The following is a 24,568-nucleotide window of genomic DNA, read 5'->3' as shown; positions in this document are numbered from 1 at the left end:
CCATGCAGATGCCCGAGCCAGGGAGGCAGCGGTCTGAGTGGCCGTGGCACTGACAGGGGACACAGCGACCCAAGAAGAGACCTTTGGTGTCTCGGTAATAGCCGGGGGCACACTCCTGGGAGAGGGGCACCAGCGGTCAGGAAAGGAAGCGCGACCACCGCCAGGGCCAGAGGACGGACCGTGCTCGCAGACCCCGCGGGGTCCTCCCCTGACTCACTCCACACGTGAAGTCAGAGCCCCCAAAGCCACGTGGACACCCTGGCTCAGCTGAGCAGCCCCACCATGTGGGCTGGGGCCATCTCCTTGTAACCCACACACCTCTTCTGACGGGGTCACAAAGGCCCTCAGACGAACAAGCAAGTGGGCAGGTGGGAATGTGTGACAGCGAGGGATGGCGGGGTGTGGGCAGGGGGCCGCTGCCGTGGTGGACCGGCCGACGGGTGGACGGGACAGTGAAGGGACCGGGGCAGCTGTGTGCACGGAGGGCCGGGCAGGGACAGAGGTGACAGTGGGGTGGCAGATGGGTCAGCCCAGCCCATGGCGGGAAGGCAGGGCGGCGGGGACAGCGGTGCTCAGCGGGTGGGGGCGAAGCGGATAGAGCCGGGGGTGCCCGCGCCCGCCGCCTCACCTGGCACGAATCTCCACGGTAGTTGGCCGGGCACATGCACAGCTCCACGTTGCTGGCCGGAGGCCCCCCGCCCACCTCGCCGGCCACCTCGAGCGCCACGCGGCGCAGGGAGACGGCCGAGGAGGTCTGGGAGAAGAGGGCGCGGATGTGCAGCTGCTCCAGGCCCGCCAGCACCATCATGAGCTCCTCGCGGGAGACGGCGTTGTGGGTCTCCGTGTGTCGGAAGTTCCCCTGCGGGCACAGCAGCTCAGTGGGACCCCAACCAAACACCCAGACCACGGACACGGGGGGCTCAGTGGGACCCTGACCACACACCCAGACCACGGGCACGGGAGGGCTCAGTGGGACCCTGACCACACACCCAGACCACGGGCACGGGGGGGCTCAGTGGGACCCTGACCACACACCCAGACCACGGGCACGGGGGGGCTCAGTGGGACCCCGACCACACACCCAGACCACGGGCACGGGGGGCTCAGTGGGACCCTGACCACACACCCAGACCACGGGCACGGGGGGCTCAGTGGGACCCCGACCACACACCCAGACCACGGGCACGGTGGCTCGGCAGGCAGCCAAACCAGCCCGCCCCGCGGGGGGAGCCGCCCGGCAGCCCACCCTGTGCAAACGCCAGCTCCAGACGCGGGTACTTCTGATCTCAGAGAGACGAGCCCTTCCTCAAATGAGACGCAAAAACCCCAACCACGCAGGAAAATTGATAAATCGGAGCACAGTAAACACCTCAACTTCCAGTCACCGAGACACCTAAGACCCGGCGCGGGAGGAGCCGCTGCTCCCAAGGCGGGCGCGGGAGGCGGCAGGAACGACCCACAACCTCCCCAAGCGGGGGAGAAGACCCGGAGCCAAAAGAACCCGAGCCGGAGGGAGCGCCGGGCCCCGGGCGGCGGGACGGGAGGAGCCTGCACCCGCGCCCGGGCCCATCTCCCGTCCTGGGGGCCCCTGGGCCTCCCCCGGGGTCGAGGGACCTGGGCGCCCGGGCCGGCTGCGCTCACCTCCACCAGCTGCAGCTGTCCCTGGTGAACGTGGCCGGGCACCGGGTACACCGGCTCCAGGAACGTGATGCTCATCTGGTTGCCCTGGAAAGTGCGGGGCAGGTGAGGGCTGCACCTGGGCCGACCCGCTGCTGCCCACTGTGCCCGCCCGCCCAGCCAGCCACGTCCACCCCGTCGGTCACCTGCAGCACCACGTCCGGCCTGCTTTCCCTGGGGATGAACACATCTCCGCGATGGGTCTCCGAGTGCAGCTCATAGCGGAGGGTTCCGCCATAGGATGACACCTGGAGGTGGGGCAGAGAGATGGGACCTGGCCGGACCCCGACCACACGCCCAGAGTTGACAGCACGGTCCTGGGCACCCCTGGGGCTAGACCCCAGCACCCTCATGGAAGGCCCATCCCTCCCTGGACACGGGCGGCCCCACTGCCATCCTTCCCCCTCCAGGGTGGCCCGGACACCCTCACGGCACCTTCCCCGGGGCCCGCCTGGCCCGCTCACCCTGTCCCCCAGGTAGGAGGGTGGGGCCTGCCAGTACAGCTCAGGGAAGGCCTCGAACCCGCGCCGCAAGTCAGCGTAGAGCAGCTCTGCCTCCGCGCGCAGCTCGTGGGGAACCACCTGCCGGTCACTGCTGAGCAGCGTCCAGCCCTCCATGTCCACCAGCTGTGGGCGCACGGGAGGGACCCGGAGCTGAGCACCGTCCCGCGGCCTGGGGCCCCGTCCCACACCAGGGCACGCCGTGGGGCAGGGTGGTATGTGTCCCCTCCCCGAGTCCCGCTGGCCGCACACCTCCCGACGGGCGAGGGCCGAGCTCCGGCAGCGCTCCGTGGCCCCGAAGCAGAAGCAGCGGGTACAGCCTTTCGGGTTGGCGGCATCGAGGGAGAAGGTCCCGAGGCGGCACTGGTCACACCGCGGGCCCTGCACGTTCTCCTGGGGGCGGGGGTGGGGGGTCAGTCGGCCTCGTACAGCAGTGCCCGACCCGCCCTGGCTCGTTGTCACCCCCTTGCCCGTGGGCTGACTCTCCCCAAAGCGCCCAGGAAGCCCCGGAGGGGTTCAGCTGGCAGCGTGGGAGGCGGGGGCGGCTGACACCCCCACCCGGGCCCTGCTTGTCCCCGCACCTTGCAGTGGCACTGGCCCGTGAGGGGGTCGCACACGCTGGGCATGGAGCCCGCTTCGTGGCAGTCACAGGGACGGCAGCTGGGGTAGCCGTGGAAGCCGGGGGCACACGTGTCACAGCGGCGTCCGGCCACGTTAGGTCTGCACCTGCCGAGGGGTTCAGAGGCTGGCTGAGCCTCCCCCACCCCACCTCTCCTGCTGAACTGAGACCGCAGCAGCCCCAGCGGGCGGCGACCCCCCAAGGCGAACCCCTCCCCGCCCGGAGCCGGAGGGAGTGTGCTCTGTGGCAACGCCACCCGGACCCGAGACCAGCTGGGGTGCGGGACAGCCTTCCCGCCCTGCTCACTTGCACTGGCCACTGTCCACGTCACAGGTGGGGTCCGTGAGCTCCTGGACACCGGGCCCCGAGCAGTTACACTCCTCACAGCCCACCAGGGGGTGGCAGCCGAAGGTCTGGGGCTGGCACACGACGCAGTCGGGCGGGACGGTGCGTGGCGGGCACACACAGCGGCCCGTGAGCTCGTCGCACAGACGGCCTCGGCACTCACAGGCTGTGGGGAGCGCACGCGTGCTGAGCCCCCGCCCCGCCGGCCCGGGTCACCCAGCTCCAGGCCCCACGCCTCAGGCAGATCCCGACGTGGGGGGCCAGTTACCCAGAACTGCCGCCCGGTCCCCGGAACCCATCCGACAGAGGGCAGGGCCCAGGCCACAAGCTGCCCGAGGCTCCAGAACATCCTCCTGCCCCTGTAGCCACGTGTCCCTCCGCCGGGAAGCCCCTTCGGGTTAGAGCCCACCCCTGGCTGGCGCTCCGGGCTGCAGTACTCACGCCTGCAGCTGGGGAAGCCCCAGTAGCCGGTGGCACAGCGGGAGCAGTCCCGGCCGATGACGTGGGCTCGGCAGGGACACTGGCCCCCAAAGGGCTCGCACGTGGGGCCCGTGGCGCCCATCTCGTGGCAGCCGCAAGGCCGAGCCCCGTTGTTATAGTAGAGAGACAGGGAAGAGGCAGCGTCGCGACAGAACTGGGAGGAGCTGGAGGGGCTGTGGCGAGAAGCTGGCAGTGAGGCCCAGAGCCCTCACTCGCCCCTCCCCACCCAATGCCTCCCCCCTGCCCTGGCTCCCAGCCCCACCCCAGCCCCGCCCCCTGAGCCTGGCCCTGCCCCACACCGAGCCCCTGCCCCCAAGCCCCTGGTCCCCTCAGCCCCTCCCCTGTCCCCCAAGCCCCCACCCTCCCCTGAGCCTCCCACCCTGCCCCCAGAGCCCCAGCACTGTCCCCGAGCCACCAGCCCTAACCCCAGGCCCCGCCTGCCCCCCAGCCCCTGGCCCTGTCTTCCGAGGCCCCGGCCCTGCTCCCCGAGCAGCCCCTCTCTGTCCCCCAACCCCAGTCTCCCACCCTGACCCTCCCAAGCCCAGCCCTGGCCCCCAGCCCGGCCCACCTGATGTGGTACCCATGGGTGGCACACTGGCTGATGAAGTCATAGGATTTGTCCAGGGGCTCCTCTCGGAGATAGCTGGAGCTGTAGGCCTCCTCGGGGACCACCAACACATACTCCTGGGGATCGGGGCTCCGTCACCTTCCCGCCGACCCAGAGAGCACCCGGGCTGGGGAAGGGTACCAGTGCCTGCCAGCTGGTCACCGGGGGTCTCTGTGACTGGCCAACAGCCAGCAGGGCAGCTGAGGTGGTAGCGGCAGCATCACAGGCCAGCCCTGGGCCCCAGCAAGGCTGGCAGGGGCGGGAGGAGGTCGGCTTCCGTGGCCTGATAGAGCCCTGGGAGCCATGGGAGGTCCGCCAAGGGGAAGCGCCCAGCCCCCCATGCCCCTCCCGTCCAGGCCTCCATCTCCAGGCAGGCCGCCCCGACCAGCAGGGCCCCAGGGGGCTGGCGGACGCATCTCGGCTCTGAAGATCCTCGCCCTGCACCGTAGCCTCACACTATGGCCTGGAGGCCGGGGGGCTACCGCTCCCTGGCACCCGGTGTGTGGCTGGGCCAAGGCAGACAGAGGACGCACCCTGCCTGAGAGGCCAGCGGCCCCCGAACAGGTTCAGGACGTCCGCACCCAGAGATGCTAGCCCCACCCAGCCCGCGACACGGCAGCCTTGGACTCACCAACCAGAGCCATCGGCCCTCGGGCACACGCAGGGTCACGGTGAGCTCGCTGTCGGTCACGTCCAGCACTGTCTGGCCTTCACAGACCACCAGGGTGCGGCAGCCGTAGCCGTGTGGGCAGAAGCTGGCGTTGGCATGGCCTGGAGGGGAAGGAAAGGCAGGTCCGTGTGCCCCCCCCACCCCACGGACCAGCTCTGGCCCACGGCCTCATCCCAGGGGCGCTCCTGGAGTCATGGTGCCATGCCCGCCGAGGACAGTGCATGTGTGTCACAACACGCACACGTGACCCACCTGAGGCCACGCAGAGGCCCGCTAGGTGCAGGTCCCTGAGCTCGGCCCAGCGAAAACAACACACATACGCGAGAACACAAGGACCGTCAGCGTCACACGACGGTGAGCTGTGGCTCACATGAGGGAATCGAGTGGGAGCTGGGACGGGGCGGGAGGCTGGGGCTGCCGTCCGCACTGGGCCCCGGGCATCCCACTTGGGACCTGGCCTCTAGGACGGATCCGTCCACGTCTCGTGACGACCACACCGTGGGGCTGAGGACACCCCGGCCAGCCCTCGGCTGGGGCCCGCCCGCACCGCGCCCCACGGCCACTCACCCTGCCAGACTCGGCCGCCGCTGACGAGGACCTCCACGGGGAAGGTGGGGTGGTCGGGCTGGTAGCCGTGCAGCAGGAAGGCGTAGCGGCCCAGGGCCGGCACGTGCGTGGTGAGGACCACAGTGCCCTGCGGGGGGCGCTCCGGTCAGCAGGCTCAGGGCTGGGCCCACGGCCAGGGTGGAGCGCACGCGGCGACCCTCCCGGCCGGGCCCTCACCTGGGGGTGGCGCAGCAGCGTGGGCTCCGCCTCGGGGTCCGCGGCCGTGGGGGGCCGAGGCTGGGGCCCCGCCGGGGGTGCACCGGGCGTCAGGTCCTGCGAGTGGGTCAGCGGGAGGCCGGGTGGCAGCGGCAGCACCTGGCAGTCCCTGAGGATGATGGGCCGGGGCGGCTTCGGGAAGCGAGACAGCAGGCAGGAGGCGCTGGGGACGAGCGAGGAGGTGAGTCCTGCGAGCCGCCCACCCCCGCCGCACCCCCCCAGGCCCTCCCGGCCCCCCACCTGGTGGGGCTGAAGGTGCCGTGAGCGCTGACACAGTGGACCCGGGGCTGCATGAACTCCACGCTGAACGTCTCCACGGGCACCAGGGTGACGCTGTGCTGCGGACGGAGGACGGGGCGTGACGAGGACACGCACACGGGGCCGCCCAGCCTCTACGTCCCACGGTGGCCCGTCTCTGCCCCAAGTCCCTGCCCCCCGGCCCCTGGCCCCGCCGCCTGCACGAGCCCCAGCCCTGCTCCGCGGTTTCCAGGCCAGGAGCACCACTCGGCTCTCCTTGCGGGCCCCAGCCTGTCGCCCCCTGCGGTGATTCGGCTGCATGTGGGCCACCGGCCTCCCCCTCAGCTCCGGTGACAGGGACCCTGCGCAGACGAGCACTCAGCTGAGCAGCCCTCGGGCCCGGGCCATCCAGCACCACGCAGGTCTGGGTGTGGCAAACAGCCAAACGTGAGGCCCGGAAGCCATCCGCACGTGCCCCACAGCAGAGGCCTGGACGCCGTGTGGTCGCGGTGACACCGGGGACCCATCTCTGACCCGCGTCCATGTGGTTTGGGTTACGCACCCCGGGACAGGCGGATGAGGTGGCTGTCAGAGCCGGGGGGCGGCCACCAGGGCTGCGGGGTGTCTGGGGCGGGGCCTGCGGCTTCCCGGCCTGGGTGCTGGGTGCTGGGGCACATGCCGGGCATGCCCGGGACGCGGCTCTGTGGACACCTTGCAATGACCTAGCTCCCGGCCACGGGGCCGAGGGGAGCACGGACTGCACGTGCCCCGCCGCCAGCAGGTCGGGCCGAAGGGACGTGGTCCGTGCCCTTGAGCACCGCGGGCCGAGCCAGCGCGGCGGGCGGCCACGGGGTCCTCCCCTCTGCAAGTCTCTCGTCAACACTTGACGCACTTACTAGAACATGTGCACGACTGATACGTTTTCTAAAGACCAGAACCAAGGAAACACGGTAAGAGGGCAACGCTCCGACGGCTCCTGGGTCCAGCTGACACCCACTCGGTTCTGGGTGTCAGAGCGACGGTTAACACCGCGCGGGGCTTCGTGGTCGCAGACGGGTGTGCAGAGGCCCGCGTCACCGTGACTCAGTCCTCAGAGCACCGAGGAGGTGTCTCCCTTCCAGCTCCAACCCATCACACGCCCCCCGCCCCGCGTGGCTGCAGGAATGTTCTCTAAACAAGTATATATTTGTGGCCACTGGAATAAAACACCCAAATCCTGAAGATTCCAGAAGAAACGTGACTGGGTGCCCACGGTCGGTGGTGCTGGTGATGGCCCCCTGGGCTCAGTACTCCCCTACTTTGATGCTGCTTAGTGTCTTCTGAAAGGCCTGAAGCCACAGGGGGGCCCTGGGGCCCGTGCAGGGGAGGGGTCAGGGCCTTACCAGGAAGAAGCGGGCCTGCTCGGCCGTGAGCCGGACGCTGGCCTCCGTGTCCAGGTGGAAGACCGCCAGGTGGTGCTGGGCGTCCAGGGCTGTGGCCCGGCACAGGGCGCTGCGGGAGGGGCAGCGGCAGTCAGCAGGGGGTGGGGGGGGCCTGGGGCCCAAGCCCTCCCACACGGCTCCCCCAGACCTGAATCCTCTCCCCTCCCCGCGCACCTGTAAGGGCAGTGGTGGAAAGTGAGTGCTCCCTGCTGGGGGGCCCGCTGGGGCGTGTGCACGGCTGCGCCCACCTCCTGGGGGGCGTCCTCATTGGCATACTCCACCACCAGGGTGTAGCGGCCTGGCTGTGGCACTGCCACCTGGAGCTGGACGTCCACCTGGGGGGACAAAGTGATCAGAGGCCCCACCCCAGGCCCCACGTGGAGAACGAGCCTCCACGTCCTCCCTGGACACTACTGCACACGGCCCTTCCCACCCTCTGCTCCCACAGCCTCTGCCCTCTGACCCCAGAGTCTGTGCACCTGTTGTCCTCGCTGCCTGGGGCAGCCCTCCAGGACACCCCGTGGCCACCTTGCCTTCCAGCCTCTGCTCTCTCCCACCACCTCCCCCCCCCGCCTCCCCAAGGCCCGCTGGCCTCAGCACTGGTGAGGGCCTGCTGCCCAGAGCCCAGCCTGGGTCTCAGAGGTAACAAATACCTGCTGCCTCCTCATGATAAGCCAGAGGTGGGGGTCACTGATACCCCATCTACAGCTGGCCCCAAAGGTGTCCTGATGACCCAGGTCAAACTTGTGTCCTGTCACTGCACCACAGACCAGACCGCCCCCCCCAGACAAGGGCACGCCCTCCCCAGGTCCTGACCACCCCCCGCCCCTCCATGGGGTCCCAGGGACACGCACGTCACTGCCCAGGCAGGCGGCCAGTGGCGGATGTGAGGGGCTGAGCTGCTCCGTGGGGCAAGGCCGGGGTAGGCTGTTGTCGTGACGACACAAGGCCTCGGGTCCCGCCGCTGAGGGGAAGCCATCCAGGGGCAGGTGGGTGTAGAGGAGGCAGCTGGGGGGACACGACGGCAGTCAGCAGGGGCAGGTGGCCTGAGCACAGGGAGGCCAGCCCCCCACCCCGCCAGGCGGGCCCTCACTTGTTCCTAGAGCGCTGGGCGGCAGGCTGGAACGTGCAGGCCTCGGCCACACGCAGCTGCAGGAGGGCTGCCTCGTAGTACGTGCTGGGCAGCAGCACCACGTAGTCCTGGCAGGCAGGGCGAGAGGTGGGTACTCCGGCCCCCTCCCCAGGCCCCGTTCCAGCCCGCTCAGCCCCCGCCTCACCAGGAGAACCCCTTCAGCCTCCACGACCAGAGTCCAGGTGCCAGGGTTCAGCACGAAGGGCTCCCCAAAGCCCCTCTGGGGCACGGTGACAAAGGCAGGCTCCGTGCTGGGCGGGAAGGTGACGAGCTGGCTCTGCTCTGTGCCTGGGGATGCGGACCGGGAGACTCCTAGACTCAGCCCATGGGCCACGCCAGGCTGCAGCGCCCCCAGGGCCAGGGCACAGGCTGGCTCCCACCCCCGCTGGGGCTCCAGGTGGGGAGAAGGGAGGGGGGCAAAGGGGAAGGGGGCAAAGGGGAAGAAGTGGGCCAGGAGCAGCTGGGGCAGGGCTGGGGCAGGCCGGGCAATGGGGGAGCTGGGAGCCCCCCAGGTACTCACAGTTGGTACACGTGGCAAACTTGCCCTCCTCTTGCACCGACACTTGCCCACTCACACTCACGGGCCCCCGGTTGACATAGCGGAAGACCAGCCGGAAGAGGTCAGGGGAGGTCACGTTCAGCTTTGCCACGATCCTGGGCTGGGGGGGGCCATGGAGAATCGGGGTGGCCGGTGCCCTGGCCCCAAGGGCCCCTCTCCTCCCCACCAACCAGGGGGAACCCGCAGCCCCCGTCGGGGAGGCGCGGCCCCTTGCCCACCTGGATGGGCGTCATCTGGGCGTAGCCCCTCCAGCTGAAGCTCTCGAACTCCAGGGGGTTGAAGCCGAAGCGCACAGTGTGGCCCTGGGGCGTGGTCGCCTCCTCCAGCTCCAGACGCATGTCGTGCAGGTCAGGCAGGTAGTGGTCTCGCGCCGGCCTGGCCACGGCAGGGAGGTCAGAAGCAGGCCTCGGGGTCCGCTGCCTCGCCAGCCCCCTGCCCCCCGGGGCCACGCAGGGGGGGCACCCACTCGCTGCAGGTGAGGCCCTGGGTGTTGGGGCGGCACCGGCAGGCGCCGGTCCTCGGGTCGCAGCCCTGGCCCAGCGCACCGCCAACGTCGCACCGGCAGCCTGCAGCGGGAGGGAGCAAGGTCAGGGCTGCCTGGGCCCCGCCCGGCCGCCAGCTGTGGAGGCCAAGGGCGCCGAGAAGCCAGCTCGCACTGACCCCCAGGGGCGGCCCGCGGCTGGGACAGTAACGGGGCACCGGGACCGGCTAGGGATGTGTGCCGGGGGCACGGCACTACAGCCGCCTGTCCCTCCCTCCCTCCCGGCCCGAGCACCCAGGAGCAGCCCCACGTGTCCCTCCCTTGCCCCCCCGAACGCGGGCTGAGGGCCGAGGGGGCGCTCACTGCGGCAGCCGAAGTAGTCAGCCCGGTCCAGCCCGAAGAAGCCGTCCTGGCAGGCCGCGCAGGTCTGGCCGCACACGTGAGGCTTGCAAGAGCACTGGCCGTCGCCCTGCGGCCGAGGGGCAAGGTGAGACCCAGCCGTGGGGGGGTCTGGACGTGCCCGCCCCACGGCCCCTGGGCCCCTGGGCAGCTCGGCCCTCAGACTCACCGGCTGGCACTCGGTAAGTCCGCCCAGTGTGCCCCGAGGATCACAGTCGCAGCCTGGCGGAGAGGAGAGCGGGCCTGGACTCCGAGGGGCCAGCCCTCACCGCCCTGCGCGGCCCTCCCCCAGCGTCTGCCCAGCCCCCGCACACCCCGAACCCACAGACTCACGGGTGCAGCCCTCGGGGTTCTCGGGACTCAGCCCCCAGAACCCGGGTTTACAACGATCGCAGCTCGGCCCCTCCACGTGGGCCCGGCATGTACAGGGCGCCTGCGCCTGGGAGGAGGTGAGACGGAGGGTCCGGGCAGGCCCTGCCTTCTTACCCACAACCCGCAGCCCCCCAGCCCTGACCCGGCCCCATCTCTGGCCTGTCCCGCATCAGAGACAGAGGACCAGCCAGGGGACAAACGGGCCCCGAGGATGCGAAAGCGATGGAGCACGTGATCACAGTGACGGTCTCCCCGGCAGCAATGGGCTGGCCCCGCCAAGGGCGCCCGGGACCTACCTCGGGAAGGCGGTGGCCATCCGGGGCCAGGCCGGCAGGGTGGCAGGAGCCAGCTGTGGAGAGACCCAGCCCACCATCACCTGTCGGTCACTGACTCCGAGGGTGGCCGGGACCCGAGGCTGCGTGGGAGCCACACCCATGCCTCCCACCCAGGTGAGCAGGTGTGAAAACGTGCGCGTGCCTGCTGGCTCTGGTCCCACAAGGGCCCACGCCCCCCACGGCCACAGACAGCGGTTAGAACACGCCCCAGGGCCACTGGCACGGACACGCGTGTGAATTGTGCTGTGCACGGGCAGCTCTGTGAGGGCACGCTTGCACAAGCACGGACCACAGGCAGCCCAACCCGCCCGCCCCGGATCACGTGAGAGCACCCATGCACACACGGTACGTGGGTGGTCGTGGGCACGAGGGCGACAGCGCAGGGAGGCCACACGTGGCACGTGCCACACACACTGTGCTAGGCTCACCTTCGCAGTAGGGGAAGTTGTAGGCGCCAGGCACACACGTGTCACATCGCAGCCCCGTCACACCGGGCCGGCAGCTGCACTGCCCGCTGCGGGGGTCACAGGATGCGTGCAGGGACCCCTCGGCGGAACAGCGGCAGGCTGGGTGAGGAAGGCAGGGTGTGGGCATGCGGGAGGGACTTGCCCGCCCTCCGCGCCCTGCGTCCCCTGCAGCCACACTCACGGGTGCAGTCGGGGAAGCCGTGGAAGCCGGGGCTGCACTCCTGGCAGGCGGCGCCCGTGTAGCCAGCGCGGCAGTGGCACGTCCCGCCTGCCCCGCACAGCTGGTCCAGGGCACCCCGTGGGTCGCAGGTGCAGGCTGCAGGCGACATGGGGTCAGGCCCTGGGGATTCGTGGGTGGCCCTCCGGCTCCACCCGGGCCCCGCCCCGGACCTCCGCTCACCGCGACAGTCGGGGTAGCCATGGTGGCCTGGGCGGCAGCGGTCACAGTGAGGGCCGTCGAACTCCGGCCGGCAGGGGCAGCGGCCAGCCTCGTCACAGCCCTCGGGCAGGGTCCCCGCAGGGCTGCAGCCACACACTGGGGAGCGAAGCAGCACGCAGGGGCCCCCTGAGCCAGGCAGGCCGTGCCCCGAGCCCGACGCCCACCCACGCCCGGCGGGGAGGCCCCGCTCACGCTGGCAGAGAGGGAAGTGGAAGTAGCCGGGCGCACAGCGGTCGCACGCGGCGCCCTCGAAGCCCTCCCGGCAGGTGCACCGGCCCGAGTCCCGGTCACAGTCCCCGCCCGCCACTCCGGGGCTGGAACACTGGCACGCTGCAGGGAGGGAACGTGGTGTCAGTCGGGGAGGGGGCGGGCCCCCAGGGTCCACGCAAGGGCAGTGGGGCCGCACTCACGCTGGCAGCCGGGGCCGTAGAAGCCCGGGGCGCAGAGCTCGCAGTGGGTGCCCTGGAAGCCGGGTTTGCACACGCAGCGTCCCAGCCGCGGGTCCTGGCGGCAGGCGTTGCCCTGGGTCCCGGCGGCGCTGCAGTCACAGTCTGGGGGGAAAGGGGGGAGGGGGCCTCAGGGGCCTGCAGACCCCAGGCCTCCCCGCAGGACACTGCCCGCCTCAAACTCGTCTCCTCACGCGGCTGCGCTGCACTCACACAACTAAACGGCCAAAATGGCCAGAAGGCAGAGCCGAAGCCTCTGGAAAAGCGCCTGCAATGAATCAGGGCGCTCGGAGGACACGCAATTAGTTGTTTATAATGTAGCTACGAAGTCAACTGCAGGCGTCGATACAACCAGACAAGATGTAAAAACAAAACCATAACGAGGCAAAAAAGCTGTCATCTTTATAAATAATTGTGCGGTTAGAAAAGAGGAGAAAAAAACGTGCTGATCGCCTTAACTGATGCACAAAAAGAGGTCATGGATGCTGTTATTTATAGAAAATGATGGTTTGATGTTTGTCACAAACGTAAGGGCGACCCCGGGCCCGACCGGCAGAGAGAAACAACTCGCAAACCCTCCGGGAAGGAAGCACAATTCACCCAACCCCGGAACACGTCCTGTTGCCCAGCAGAACGCGGGAGGCAAACACCTGCGCAGGAGGAGCAATGACACAGAAGGAGCAGGAGCAAGCCCTGCCTGACGGCCACGGCCCTGCCCGCGCCCCGGCTACTCTCACAAGGCAGAACCAGAGGCCTCAGTTTGGCTCTTGAAGGAAAATCAACTCACGTCCTCTTGAAAAGATGCTCCCTGAACCACGGACCCAGACGGGCCACGGAGAGCTTCGTGAAGGGACAGCACGGCGCAGAGACGGTGAGCAGAGCGTGGAGACCCCAGAACATTCCGGAGAACCCAAAGCCACAAGCATCGGCGGGATGACAGGGAGCTGCTGCAGGGAAGGGGGCCTGGCCCCCCGGAGCTGCAGGAAGCACCATGCTCTCAGAGGACCACGGGGTCACCAGGTGCATAGGGCCAAACTGCTCAGCTGGAAGGTTCTGGCAAAACCATTGCCCTGGACAGAAAGGCTGAAGATACTGGCCTCAGAGGCCGATGAGGACAGAGAAGAGACGGTGTGGATTTAAAGGGCATATTGAAAGAAAATTAAAAAATAAAACAAAAATAAAGGGCATATTGAACACGTGTGGACGTATACAGGGACCTGCGCCCCGCACAGCACATGCGGTCCCTTTGTACGGCCATGGAACATCCTCGAAGAGGTCACGTTCTAAGTGAGAAGCGAAGAAAATCTCCAATTCCAAAGACAAAGAGCAGAAACTGCAGGCTAGCGGATCTGACCGCGATGCAGAGCCATCAGACAGGGCGAGAAAGGACACGTAACCTCCCGGGACGAGGGACTGTCCTCTGGGCGGGGCAGGCTGAAAGGAAAGGGGAGACCGAAGTGCTCCACGGCCTGGGCCGCAGCCGTCGGGGGGCCCAGCCACACAGCAACCCGGGCCCGGCCTGGTCGCCGCTGCTCGCGCCCTGGGCCAGGTGACGGCCAGCACCCCCCCACGGCGTGCGAGGCCACTCCCTCCATCACGACAGCCACGCCGTCTGCAGACACCTTCCTGGTTGACAAGCCACACTTTGCACCGTTTTGTCAACAACGAAGACAGAGTGGAGCTACTGGGCCCGGGAAGCCAGGAAAGCGGGGAGGAAACGGCGGGAAGCAGAAAGAGACAAGCGCGCGTGGCCTCACTCACGTGGGGGACCCAGCGCTGACACGGAACACCGAGCTCACGGAAACAGAGCACCCGCTGGTGGCCGCGGGGCCGGCGGTGGAGACCCGGGGGCACAGACGTGCAGGCGTGAGACGCGTAGTTCGCGTGGCCGTGACCGCGCGAGGCGCCTGGACGCAACCACAGCCCGGGGCGGGTCTGGAAGTTGCTAAGAGGCCTTAAAAGTTCTCATCACAGGGAAGAGTAAGTCTGTGTGTGGTGACAAGGGTTAACCGGCTGCCGCGGCGACCGCTCCGCAGCATGCCCGATCCTCAAATCACGCCGCCGCGCACCTGGAGCTAGCACGCTGCTGCGTATCTGGCACCCCTCGACTCCTTAAGAAAGAAGCAGATGGATCTAAAGGTTTTCGTTCAACGTTTTCTCTTCTTTCTTTTTTTTTTAAGTTCAACATTTTCTATGTTAAGAAGTAAAATCTCTCCCCCAAAGGAAAAAGAGAAAAACCCCAGCAGCTCTCACAGATGGGATACTCTTAAGCCGTATTTTGAAAACACCGATAAACCCGTCAACCTTCCGACAGGTCCGACAAAGGGAGGAAACGAAAGAAAGAAACGAAAACAGATGATAAGAGAAACGTACAGCTCACATGGATGCTGCGCGTGACGTTACAGCGATACGTCTCGAATCCAAAGGACACAGTCTGCTAGGAAATGAAAATGACTGAAACGGACTGAGCCGAGCTAGGGAACGAGCAGATACAACAAGCATGGAAGGGACGAGAACCGTAGCCCAAGATCTCCACTGAACACGTGTCAGGGCCAGACGCCCTTCTAAGTTCTATCAAACTTTTAAGAAATGGGTGATTCAGAGACACCCGGGGGGCCCAGCGGTTGAGCGCCTGCCTTGGGCTCAGGGCGTGACCCCGGGGTCCCGGGACCGAGTCCCGCGTCAGGCTCCCTGCAAGGATCCTGCTTCTCCCTCTGCCTGTGTCTCTGCCTCCCTCTCCGTGTCTCTCATGAATAAATAAAATCTTTAAAAAAGAAAAGAAAAAAGAAACAGGCGATTCCTGTGATTTTTAAACCACTGTGGAGTGTGACCAAGTACGGGTCATTTTCCAAGTATTTTCTTTTTTTTAATTAATTTATTGAGAGAGAGAGAGAGAGAGGCAGAGACACAGGCAGAGGGAGAAGCAGGCTCCATGCAGGGAGCCCGATGCTGGATTCGATCCCGGGTCTCCAGGATCGCGCCCTGGGCCAAAGGCAGGGGCGAAACCGCTGAGCCACCCAGGGATCCCCTCCTCTGGCTGCTTTGTAAATAAAGTTTTATCGGAACACGGCCAGGCCCGTGCACGTCCACATGGTCGATGCCACTCGGCAGCTACAGCGCGACGGCAGAACTCGAGAGCCAAGGCAGGACGCCTGGTCCTCAGCGTGGGAAGCAAGCAGGAGCCACCTGGCCCTTTCTGGAACAAGTCTGCCCACCCCCATCGATGCCGCCGATGAAAAGCCGACAATTACAGGCAGAGAAGAGACCGTCGAAGGCCGGCAGGCGGGAGACTGAGTTCGGGGTGCGCCACCTCCGTACGACTGAGTCAGGGGCAAGCACCCCCGCAACAGAACCACACAAGAGGGTTAAAACGCTGGCACGGAAGAGAAGAGCCCCGAAGACATGGGGCTGGGAGAGGCGGGCGTGCGGACAGACGCATGAGCAAAGACCCCGACGACCGGGTCCCCGGGAAAACAGCCCAAAGGTCAAGAGACACTTGAAAGAAGATCCAACCTTACAGATGCGTCAAAGAAACGCTCAAGATGGCAAATGTCAAATGCCGTCTAACCAGGACACCGCCAGCCGTCGAACGCACCGTTACGCCCTTAGGAAGGGACACCGCCTGCCCCTCGGACTGACACAACGTCCTCTGAAACACGTGCCCGGTTCCAGAAACACGGGGCGGGGGGGGTGAGCATCCTGCCAGCCCAGCCAACAGTCCGCGGACGGTGCCCACGGCGAGGACATCCGCGCCTGCCGATGCCGCGGACGTCACTACGCTGCACGCTATTTCTTTCTTTTGAGAGATTTGGCAACCTACGGCCACAAATGTCCCCAAACACGCACATCTTGTGACTCAGAACCTTCTAGGAAATTGTTCTACAGAAATTATTGAGAATTTATGGAAAGTTTGAGCTGCGAGGATGTTTACTGTAGCGGTTTTTTTTAAGTTGGAAAGAACTTAAATTTCCAACAACTGGGGGGTGATTGATGAGATACTGCATCTGTGCGATGACACGGACCATGAGGTGACGTGTTTACAGGACCGCGGCGGGCGGAAGCACAAAGCAGTGCCCACGGCACACACCCACCACGTCCGCCCAAGGACCGTGTGCAGCACACGGAGGGCCCAGCTGCGGGGAGAGCCACTGTTTGAAAGCGGCGCAACCCCGGGCACCTTTCTGTTCCGCTCTATGCTTACCCGTCCTCTCGGAGGTTTCCTAGCACCGATACGCGGGATTTGCAGAAAAACAATAGAACCGAAAATAAAGTAACCGCGACAAATCCTCCCTCTCTGTGGGGCCTTCGTGGGCACCCCCCTGGCCACTGCTCTCATGGAGCCCAGGGCAGGACGGGGGCCTCGGGGACACTTACTCACGATCTGTCCGGCCGGCAGCACCTGCTCCCCGGTGTCGTTGGGGGAGAAGGAGGGCACCGCTGAGAGAGGAGACAGCACGTGTCAGCAGGCCCGAAGGCCCCCCTGGGCCCACCCCCGGGTCCCCCCAGGCCGATGCCCTCACGGTAGCAGTGCGGGAAGCCAGTGAAGCCTTCGGCGCAGGCGTCACAATGCTCCCCCGTGAAGTTGGGGCGGCAGTAGCAGCGGCCGGTCAGGTCCTCGCACGTCCCGTCCGTGAAGTCCGACTCGCAGTTGCAGCCTGGGCGGGGGCGGGGGAGTCGTGAGACCCCGAGCCCAGGGCCCCGGAACAGGGCAGGGGCGCGAGAGCCAGGCGGGGCCTCCCAGAGCTGCGCGAGGGCCCCCAGGGCACGGAGAGCCAGAGCCTCGAGACACCCCGTGGCCCCACCCGGGCCGACCCCACTCACGGCGGCAAGCGTGGGGAGAGTCGAGGGGGTGGTCCGGGGCCCGGTAGAAGCCGGGCAGGCAGCGTTCACAGTTGATGCCGGTGGTGTGATGCTGGGGGGCACAGGGCGGGTGAGCGCGGGACGGCGACCTGCACCTGGGGCCCTGCCCCCGCCCCCCAGCCCCTCAGCCCCCGCCCCACCTGGCAGTCGATGCACACGCCGCCACCCTGGTACACGTTGTCCTGGTTCTGGCTGGCGTTGCGCCGGTCCACCTCGGGGTCATAGAAGCAGTCGTGGGCATGGCCGTGGCAGTTGCAGGCTGGAGAGAAGGGGGGCAGATGTTCACGGGCCCCCGGGACCCCACCTCGCCGGGACCTGGGGCATGACTCGCGAACCATGGGGACCCCGGGCGCGGCAACACCAGGTGGCCGGAGCGGGCCCGGGCGAGCACACGTGCGGGCACTCACACTGGCACTCGTTGGCACTGTCAGTGGTGGCCGGCTTCCACGGCCGCTGGTTGAAGCCGGGGCAGCAGCGGTCACAGGAGCCCCCACACGTGTTGTGCTGACAGGCACACTGAAGCCTGTGGGGACAACGGGACGGGAGGGGCTCCGCTGTGGACCCAGAGGGGCACCAGGGGCCACGCACGGCCTCCCTGGGGCTGGGGGAGGGGACAGGACGCGTGCCGGCGGGCAGGGCATGGCCGGGGCGGGGCCCTGGGTGGTCAGCCTGCAGCCCCGGGTCCCCGAGCTGGAGCGGGTCCCTCCTCGCCCCGGCTCCCTGGGCCGGCTCCAAGGGCCGGCTCACGCAGCAGCACGAACTCAGCCAGACACCCCCGGGCGTCCAGGGCGCCTCCCCAGGGGCCAGGGGCCAGGAACTGCTTCCCCTTGCAGTGGGGCGGACGCCAGTCGGAGGGCCCGGATCCTGCCTGCTGTCCTGGAGAGCGGCTGCAGCCGGCTCGGGGTCGGGGGCCAGCGGGCCCCGGCTGAGGACCGAGGCTGCAGCCGCCTACCGCTGGGAACCCCCGCCCGCCGCCCGCCTCCACAAGCACCCGGGGCCAGCACCCAGCTATGGCGCTGGGCGTGCCCTGAGCCGGGCCCCGAAGCCAGCCCGTGGAGACCCAGGCCCCAGAGCACATGGCTCGAGCCCTGTCCCCCCCAGGGTCTGCGGGGCCTTGGGAGTCCACGCTGCTGCCCCGCAAGCAGTGCCTCGAAGGCCCCCGGGGCAGAGGAGGCAGGGGCGGCGGCCCCAGGAGCAGGCCCGTCTTCACCCCGGCTCAGCCTGTGCCACTGGGCCGCCGCCACGTCTGGCTCCGCTGTCCGCGTAGTCAGGGCACAAGAAATACCCCGAGCAGGGCCAGGCTGTGGGACCCTACAGTGGGCGGCAGAGGTCCCCGCGAGTGACCGTCCCCAGCCAGGCCGAGGGGCGAGGGGTGGCTAAGGCGAGGGGCGGCTAAGGCGGTGGGGCCACGGGCGGCCAGGCCCGCCAACACGACAGTCAGTAGGACCCAACCCCAGGAGCTTGGGAGCAAGTAGTAGAAACCGTAAAATAAGAACGTTTAAGGCGTCTAAAACCTCAAAAATGTGATGCTCTAAAATATAGGGAGGTGTGGCCAAAGAATCAATGGGAACTTGAATAAATGATAAAATCACTGGAATTAAAGGCAGCAGTCGGGCTACACTGAGCTGGAGGGTCTGTGACCGGAGTGCCGGTCCCGAGGCAGCTCAGGAGATGGGGAGGGGGACGCAGGAGCAGCTCGGGGGGCACAGGAAACCACAGGAAGGTCCCATCCGTGGAACGGGATTCCGGAAGAAAAGAGGTACAAGGGGGAGCCGACAGGCAGAGCTGATGGCCCGGAAAGGGCCTGAGTTCACGACACACACTGTCAAAGTCCTGAGCAACAAAAGATGCGTCCGATCCCCGACACCACAGAGTAAACGTGCGGAGCACCAAGGGAAGCTCCTAGAACCCTCCAGAAGGGGCAGGCAAGCCAGTTAGGTCCTCGACTCCCCCGCCCAGGGTCCTGGCTTCGCCCGGACAGGAGAGGCAGCCGGCTGGGGCCTGGCCCAAGGCGGCCCTGAGCTGGGAAGGGGATGAGGACAGGCAGGGAGTGGGGCCTCACCGGAAGGGGTCTGCGGGGTCCTGGGCGTCGCACACGTCCGCGTGGCCGTGGCACACACAGCGGCCGCCGATGCTGATGTCCTTGATGCTGTAATAGTACTGCACCCGCGGCCGGTGAGCGCCGCGCCCCCCCCAGCCCAGCCCGCCTCCCCGCGCCCACCGGCCGGTGGCTCACCCGGCGGGTGACGGTGGGGTCCCGCAGCGCCTTGCCCATGAGGTGGCCCAGCAGCGTGTTGGTGCGCAGGAAGCGCAGGCGGATGTTGGTGGCCTTGGTGAAGTCTCGCAGCAGCGGCGAGTAGGAGAAGTTCATGGCCCCAGGGCGCCCGTTTACCAGGGACACCACGATCTGCGTGGGCCAGAGGGTCGGGCGGAGGGTCAGGCCAGGGAGCGGCCGGGGCCGCACTAGCAGGCCCCCCCCTTCGCCCCCGTGCCGCCCCGGGGCCCACCTCGCCGTTCTCCAGGGGCACGATCCGGGAGTACTCGGTGGAGCAGATGACGTGGTCGTCCCGCGTGATGCGCTCCAGCGTCTGTGACCCGAACCGCTCCAAGCAGTCCCTCTTGGAGGCTGCGGGAACCGGGCGGGGGATGAGGGCGCAGGGCCCCGGGAAGGCTCTCGAACATCGCCGCACCCCCATGGGCCGCCCCGCCAACCCCACAGGGTTTTGTTGCAAAAAGAGTGAGGCCCCTAGTCGAGGGAGGAGCCGCCCCAGGAGGGCATGGCGGGGTGCAGGCAGGAGCCCCAGAGCCCGGCAGGTCTGAACGTGCCGCCCCACACAGACGGACCCTCCAGGCTTCGCCACACCCGCCCTCTCTGCCGAGAACGAGCGCCCCCACCCCCCGACGGCCCTCCTCATCCCCGACCTTGGGGGACCGTTTCCGACTCTTTAGAGGGCTGCCCCACCCCCGCCCTCGCCCATGCAGTTTTTGGAGACGTGGGACCCAGGCTCCCCATCACTGTGACCCGTCACGGAGGCCCCGCCGCCTACCCGGCTCCCTCTGCTGCCGCAGGAGCGGCCGGACCACGAAGCCGGCCTGGAGGGAGCCACGGGGCGGCCCCGGAGCCTCCTGCGCCACCAGCCCCTGGGCCCAGCCGTGCCCCACGTCACGACAGGCACCTGCCTCTGGGAACGCATGCGGGAGGCGGGCGTGCGGGGGGACCGGCTGGGCCGGTGGGGATCCTGAGAGCCTGGTGACAGCCGCCCACCCCAGGGACGCCCCTGGCCGGCCCCCGCCGCAGACTCACAGGCGAAGAACTGCCACGGCTGGTAGGTGCGGCCGAAGTCCGTGGACCGCTCCAGCACCCAGAGGTCCGGCCGAGGCGAGTTGGCGAACTTGATGAGCACATAGGCCACGTGGAAGACCTGCAGGGCGGAGAGGTGTCGGCCGCGCTGGGCGGAGGGGCCGCCCGCCCCGTGGCTGGGCTCTCCTCTCCCTCTCGGCCATCCGTGGGCTTGGCCTCCGGGGGCCCGGCCGGCTCAGGGAGCAGCCCCCGCTCACTCAGACCCGTGGCTGCTGAGGCCCTCACCGGGGACCCCACCCCCCCAGGCTTGGGGGTGCCTCCCTCCACCCCCACCCCAGAGGCGCAGGGGTCCCTCAGGCCGGCAGGCCTGGGATGGAAGGGGCAGCTGGGGGCAGCCTGTCTGGTGTCCACCGCAGGTGCCCCACTGCCCCCGAGGCTCTGGTGGCCAGTCCGGGAGCGGCCAGACGCTGGCCCCAGCTCCCACGGGAGCCTGGCCTCCGCACACAGCCGGCAGCTCTCAGGATGGGGTCCCCGCCCCAGCCGCACCCCGGTCACCCCCCTCATCGTCCTCGGGGCTGACTCAGGACCTGCCTCTCCCCCTGACCGGCCACCGAGGCCCCCTGTGGTAAACACACTGGGGAATGAGCCCCCTCAGAGCTCGGTCGGGGGGAGCCTGCCAGCCCAGGAGCTGGAGGCTGGAGCGTCGCAGGCGGAGGGCACGTCGGGGCAGCCCCGGGCAGGGGAGGACGAAGCTGCGTCCTGTCCCTGGCCCCAGGGGGTGCTCATGGCTGCCTCTCACCCCCTCCTGACCAGAGGTCAGCATCCCCGACGCCCCTCTGACTTGTGCCCCGGGGGCTTGGTGAGGTCCCTCCTCTGTCGACCACCCCCGGCCCTGCAACCTAGCAGGCCTTAGCCTCGGCTCCCCAGCCCCATCGGGCAGTCTCCTCACGGAAGCCCCGACTGTAGCCCATCCACGCTGCATGTGCTGAGGGGTAATTAAGGGGCCCTTCCAAGGGGCGGCTGCCCCCCAGAGGCTGGAGCACCCTCCCAGGCACCAGAACTGGGCTCTCGCTGCCAAAGGTACCCCTCATCCAGCTCCCTGGGGATGTGGCACACGGCCAGGGGTTCTCCCATCAGCGCCCAGAGCCCCCAGCCCTGGGCCACAGATCCCAGGAGGGGCCCCAGGTCACTGGGAACAGTCCACTGCCTGGATGACGAGGCCGGCCGGCTGGGAGGCCCACCCTCACATGGCCAGCCGTGCGTGTCTGCTGTGCCCTGCACGCACACTTCCGGGGGTGGCATCCCAGCACCCGCCCCAGCCTCAGCCTCCGGACACGATGACCTCAGGGGAGGGACGGTGGTTTCCAGGCCCTGCAGCCCTGAGGGCCTGCGAGTGCTGCCCCCGCCCCCAGCCCTCTGCCCCGAAGCCAAGAGAACAAAGCAGGCAGGCCACCGTCCAGGCTGGGCCCGTTTGGGCTCCAAGGAAACCAGACAGGGAAGACAGCGGGGTTCGGGACACCCCCGGTCTGCACTGGGAGGGCTCTCAGGAGGAGTGGGAGGTCCCAGACACGGGCACACACAGCGGGCCAATGTGCCACCTCGGGGCCAGGGAGGGGCGCCCACACCCCCGCCCCACTCCCAGGGGCACCCCCAGGTGGGTAGTGAAGTGTGCACCAGCCTCAAGGGTGACATCAGGCTCCAAGCCCCCCACTGCACCCTCTGTGGGGCCCCACCGGCCCCAGGTACAGGTCCTCTCTGGCACCTGCTGCCCCAGACGAGCTGGGCCGGTCCCAGAGCATTGGGGCCTCTTCAGGGCTGCCTGAGGCCCACAGTCAACCCCCAGCTCCCCTCAACCTGAGGCCTCTGTGGTCATCCCAGGAGAGAAGGCGAGAATGGGGTGCGGGGGAGGGAAGGTCCCGGGCCCCTGACACGCCCGTTCTGAGTCTTACCCTTCCCAGAAGGCCTGGCGTCTGCAGAGACAGGCCCAATTCAAGCCAAGAGCCGCCTCTGGGGGGGCCTGGGGGGGGCACAAGCTTATTCAGCCACAGCCAGGCTCTGAGGTCATCATCCATGTAGCCCTGCCCATTGGGGGAGGGGCTTCAGGGCCTGGGGGTACGGACCCTACACCCGGCCTGGCACCCTGGCTACCCCTCAGGCACTACCGGGAGCCCTGGGGCCCGCAAGGGGCCCATATGCCAGGACGGGTGTTTAGGGGCGCACAGCAGGGCAGGGCCTGGGCGTGTGCGAGACACCCGCAGGCTGCTCTGGGGGGGGCACAGTGGTTAGGCCCCTGCCAAAGCCCCGAGGAAATGAAAGGTTCCCGCCGAGCCCCCGGGGACCCGCCCCCGCCTTTCCCCGAGCGAGGCCACCGGGCTGCCCCTCCGCTGGCCAGCGCTGTCCCTCCCCCGGGTCGGCGGCTGGTCGCATTTTTCCCAGCTGAGAGCACTTGCACAAATATTGATTTGAACGCACTGATAGGGCAGCACCAGGGCGGCAGGGAAACGTCCGCCCCCGTGCACAGCACCCTGGGACGCTTGGAGGGAAGGCCCTGCGTCCACCTGTCTGCCACCCAGGCACCGGTCTGTCACAGAGGGGCCCGACACGGCCACCCCCACGCACCCGGCAGTCCCCTCCTATCCTGCGGTCCTGGCTGCCAGGACCGCACGGCCGCCCTGGACGTGACCTGGGGTGCGGAGCGGCCCCGGCCTCCTGGACTCGGCCCTCCCCCACCGGCCCGCCTGCTCAGCTCCGCTGCCAACTGGGGCTGACCTTTCCCGCTGCTACAAAGTTCTGTGCAGCAGGAAAAAAATGTCTTTTAAAGCAAAAGCCAAACAAAAGCCTCTCGAGTTATTTTTAAAAATCTGGCTATTTTGGGGGCCGGCACGTCTCCAGCACAGCAGCCGGACCTGCCTCTCGGCCACCGCACCCCCGGCCCCCACACCCAGCCTGGCCACGGAGGGTCAGGCCTCCCCGGGAGGGGGACAGGCCCTGGAGACCGCTGCCTGATGGGGGCTGGGGCCAGGGCAGGAGGCCCAGAGGGCGGGGGGCCGGTTCCCAGGCATCGGGGGGCTGTGTGGTCCTGGGCTGTCACTTCCCCTCCTGGGACAGAGGCAGAAGGAAGACAAACAGCAGAGGTGTGTGGCTCAAGGACAGTGCCTCTCAAGGTGGTGTGATGGCTCCAAGGGCCCCCAGCAGGCGGAGGGGGGGGGGCAGCCACCCGGCAGGGGTGCCGCAGAGGCCCCGAAGCCACCCCGCACCTCTGCTGTGGAGCTGGCAGCGGGGAGGGGCAGTGCGCGGGGCCAGGGCCGGGTTCTGGACCAGGGGAGAGCCCACGAAGAAGACTGGTGCCACGGGCCCCGTGGGGGTCTCTGACGCCCCCAGGGATGGGAAGGGGTGGGGGGGCAGCTGGTCAGCAACCTCGTGGCCTCAGGCGCCATATCACCAAGGGCGGGGCCGTGGCCGGCACACCCCGCCCTGGCCCACCTCGGGGCTGGGGAGACCCGGGCCGGCCCTCGTGCCCCGGTCCCGGGGGAGGAGGGAGCCCGCCCCCTCCGCCGGGCTGGGCGGTGTGAATCACCGGGCGGTCTGTGACTCAGCCCTGGCCCCACAGGAAGCAGGGCCCGTGCTGATTCCCGGGCCGGGCCAGGGTCCCAGGCTGCGGCCAGGGGGAGGCAGGAAGCCCCTCCTAGCCCAGGCGTCCGGGCTTCCCCTTGGAGTGAGCCCCGGGGGCACCCAGACCTCCTGAGTTCCGCCCCAGACTGTGGGACCACCCTCAGGGCCCCTGCCCCAGGTCTGCCCACCTCCCAGCACAGACCCCATCTGGAAACCTGGGCAGCGACGAAGACAAATCGGCCGGCAGGGCCGGGGCAGGCGCGTGTCCTCCAGCCCCCGCTGCCTAAACAAGCACAGCCGGCCGCACGCCGCGACGGGATCCGCACGACGGGATCGGGGCCCTGAGCACAGGCTCCTCGTGGACCGGCGCCAGGAGGGGCAGGGGGTGGGAAGCCACCGCGGGCAGGAAGGCACAACTGGGACACGCGGAGGATGCTCGGTGGCTTCAGGGCTCACTCTGCTGGTCGAGGTGCCCGGCGCACAGGTGTGCACAGCAGGGTGGAGAGGTGGCGGGGACCATGGGGGGCCTCCGACAGGTGTGTAGGACCCACTGGGCAGAGTGGAAGACAAGTGTCCTGCATGGCTTAGCACCTCGCCAGCACTGGGCCGGGGGCCATTCAGGGACACCCCCCCCCCCCCCCGCCCTCCAAGGGCTGTCTCAGGCCTCCAGCATCGAAGGTTTCAGGCCCGGCCCCAGCCCCGGGCTCCCTGTCCTGTCCCCTCCTCCCTGCAGCCTGGCCCAGGTCAGACCAGATGGTCAATCCTGGGCCACAGGAAGTAGAGTTTA

General features: G+C 68.1%; 1 protein-coding gene across 1 annotated transcript in view; it reads right to left on the bottom strand.

Moving 5' to 3' along the window:
• Positions 1-24,568, bottom strand: part of LAMA5 (laminin subunit alpha 5) — a 45,653-nt gene that overhangs the window by 12,390 nt on the left and 8,695 nt on the right. Inside the window, 40 exon segments of the mRNA XM_041732631.1 lie at positions 2-115; positions 629-859; positions 1,642-1,725; positions 1,824-1,925; positions 2,142-2,303; positions 2,430-2,570; positions 2,759-2,903; positions 3,103-3,307; positions 3,583-3,794; positions 4,190-4,305; positions 4,860-4,999; positions 5,466-5,592; positions 5,682-5,883; positions 5,961-6,058; positions 7,340-7,448; positions 7,553-7,713; positions 8,233-8,386; positions 8,472-8,578; positions 8,656-8,798; positions 9,031-9,169; positions 9,288-9,444; positions 9,536-9,635; positions 9,914-10,019; positions 10,119-10,171; positions 10,283-10,388; positions 10,618-10,670; positions 11,085-11,222; positions 11,305-11,439; positions 11,524-11,658; positions 11,755-11,892; positions 11,973-12,113; positions 16,383-16,445; positions 16,529-16,663; positions 16,830-16,920; positions 17,009-17,127; positions 17,276-17,391; positions 18,931-19,028; positions 19,105-19,275; positions 19,376-19,494; positions 20,173-20,290. Coding sequence (XP_041588565.1) covers positions 2-115; positions 629-859; positions 1,642-1,725; positions 1,824-1,925; positions 2,142-2,303; positions 2,430-2,570; positions 2,759-2,903; positions 3,103-3,307; positions 3,583-3,794; positions 4,190-4,305; positions 4,860-4,999; positions 5,466-5,592; positions 5,682-5,883; positions 5,961-6,058; positions 7,340-7,448; positions 7,553-7,713; positions 8,233-8,386; positions 8,472-8,578; positions 8,656-8,798; positions 9,031-9,169; positions 9,288-9,444; positions 9,536-9,635; positions 9,914-10,019; positions 10,119-10,171; positions 10,283-10,388; positions 10,618-10,670; positions 11,085-11,222; positions 11,305-11,439; positions 11,524-11,658; positions 11,755-11,892; positions 11,973-12,113; positions 16,383-16,445; positions 16,529-16,663; positions 16,830-16,920; positions 17,009-17,127; positions 17,276-17,391; positions 18,931-19,028; positions 19,105-19,275; positions 19,376-19,494; positions 20,173-20,290 — 5,184 coding nt within the window.

Source organism: Vulpes lagopus, chromosome 18 (genome assembly GCF_018345385.1).
Source record: "Vulpes lagopus strain Blue_001 chromosome 18, ASM1834538v1, whole genome shotgun sequence".
NCBI classification, from domain to species: Eukaryota; Metazoa; Chordata; class Mammalia; order Carnivora; family Canidae; genus Vulpes; species Vulpes lagopus.
The sequence above is the reverse complement of the archived record's forward strand: the minus strand, read 5'-3'. Positions and strand labels throughout refer to the sequence as shown.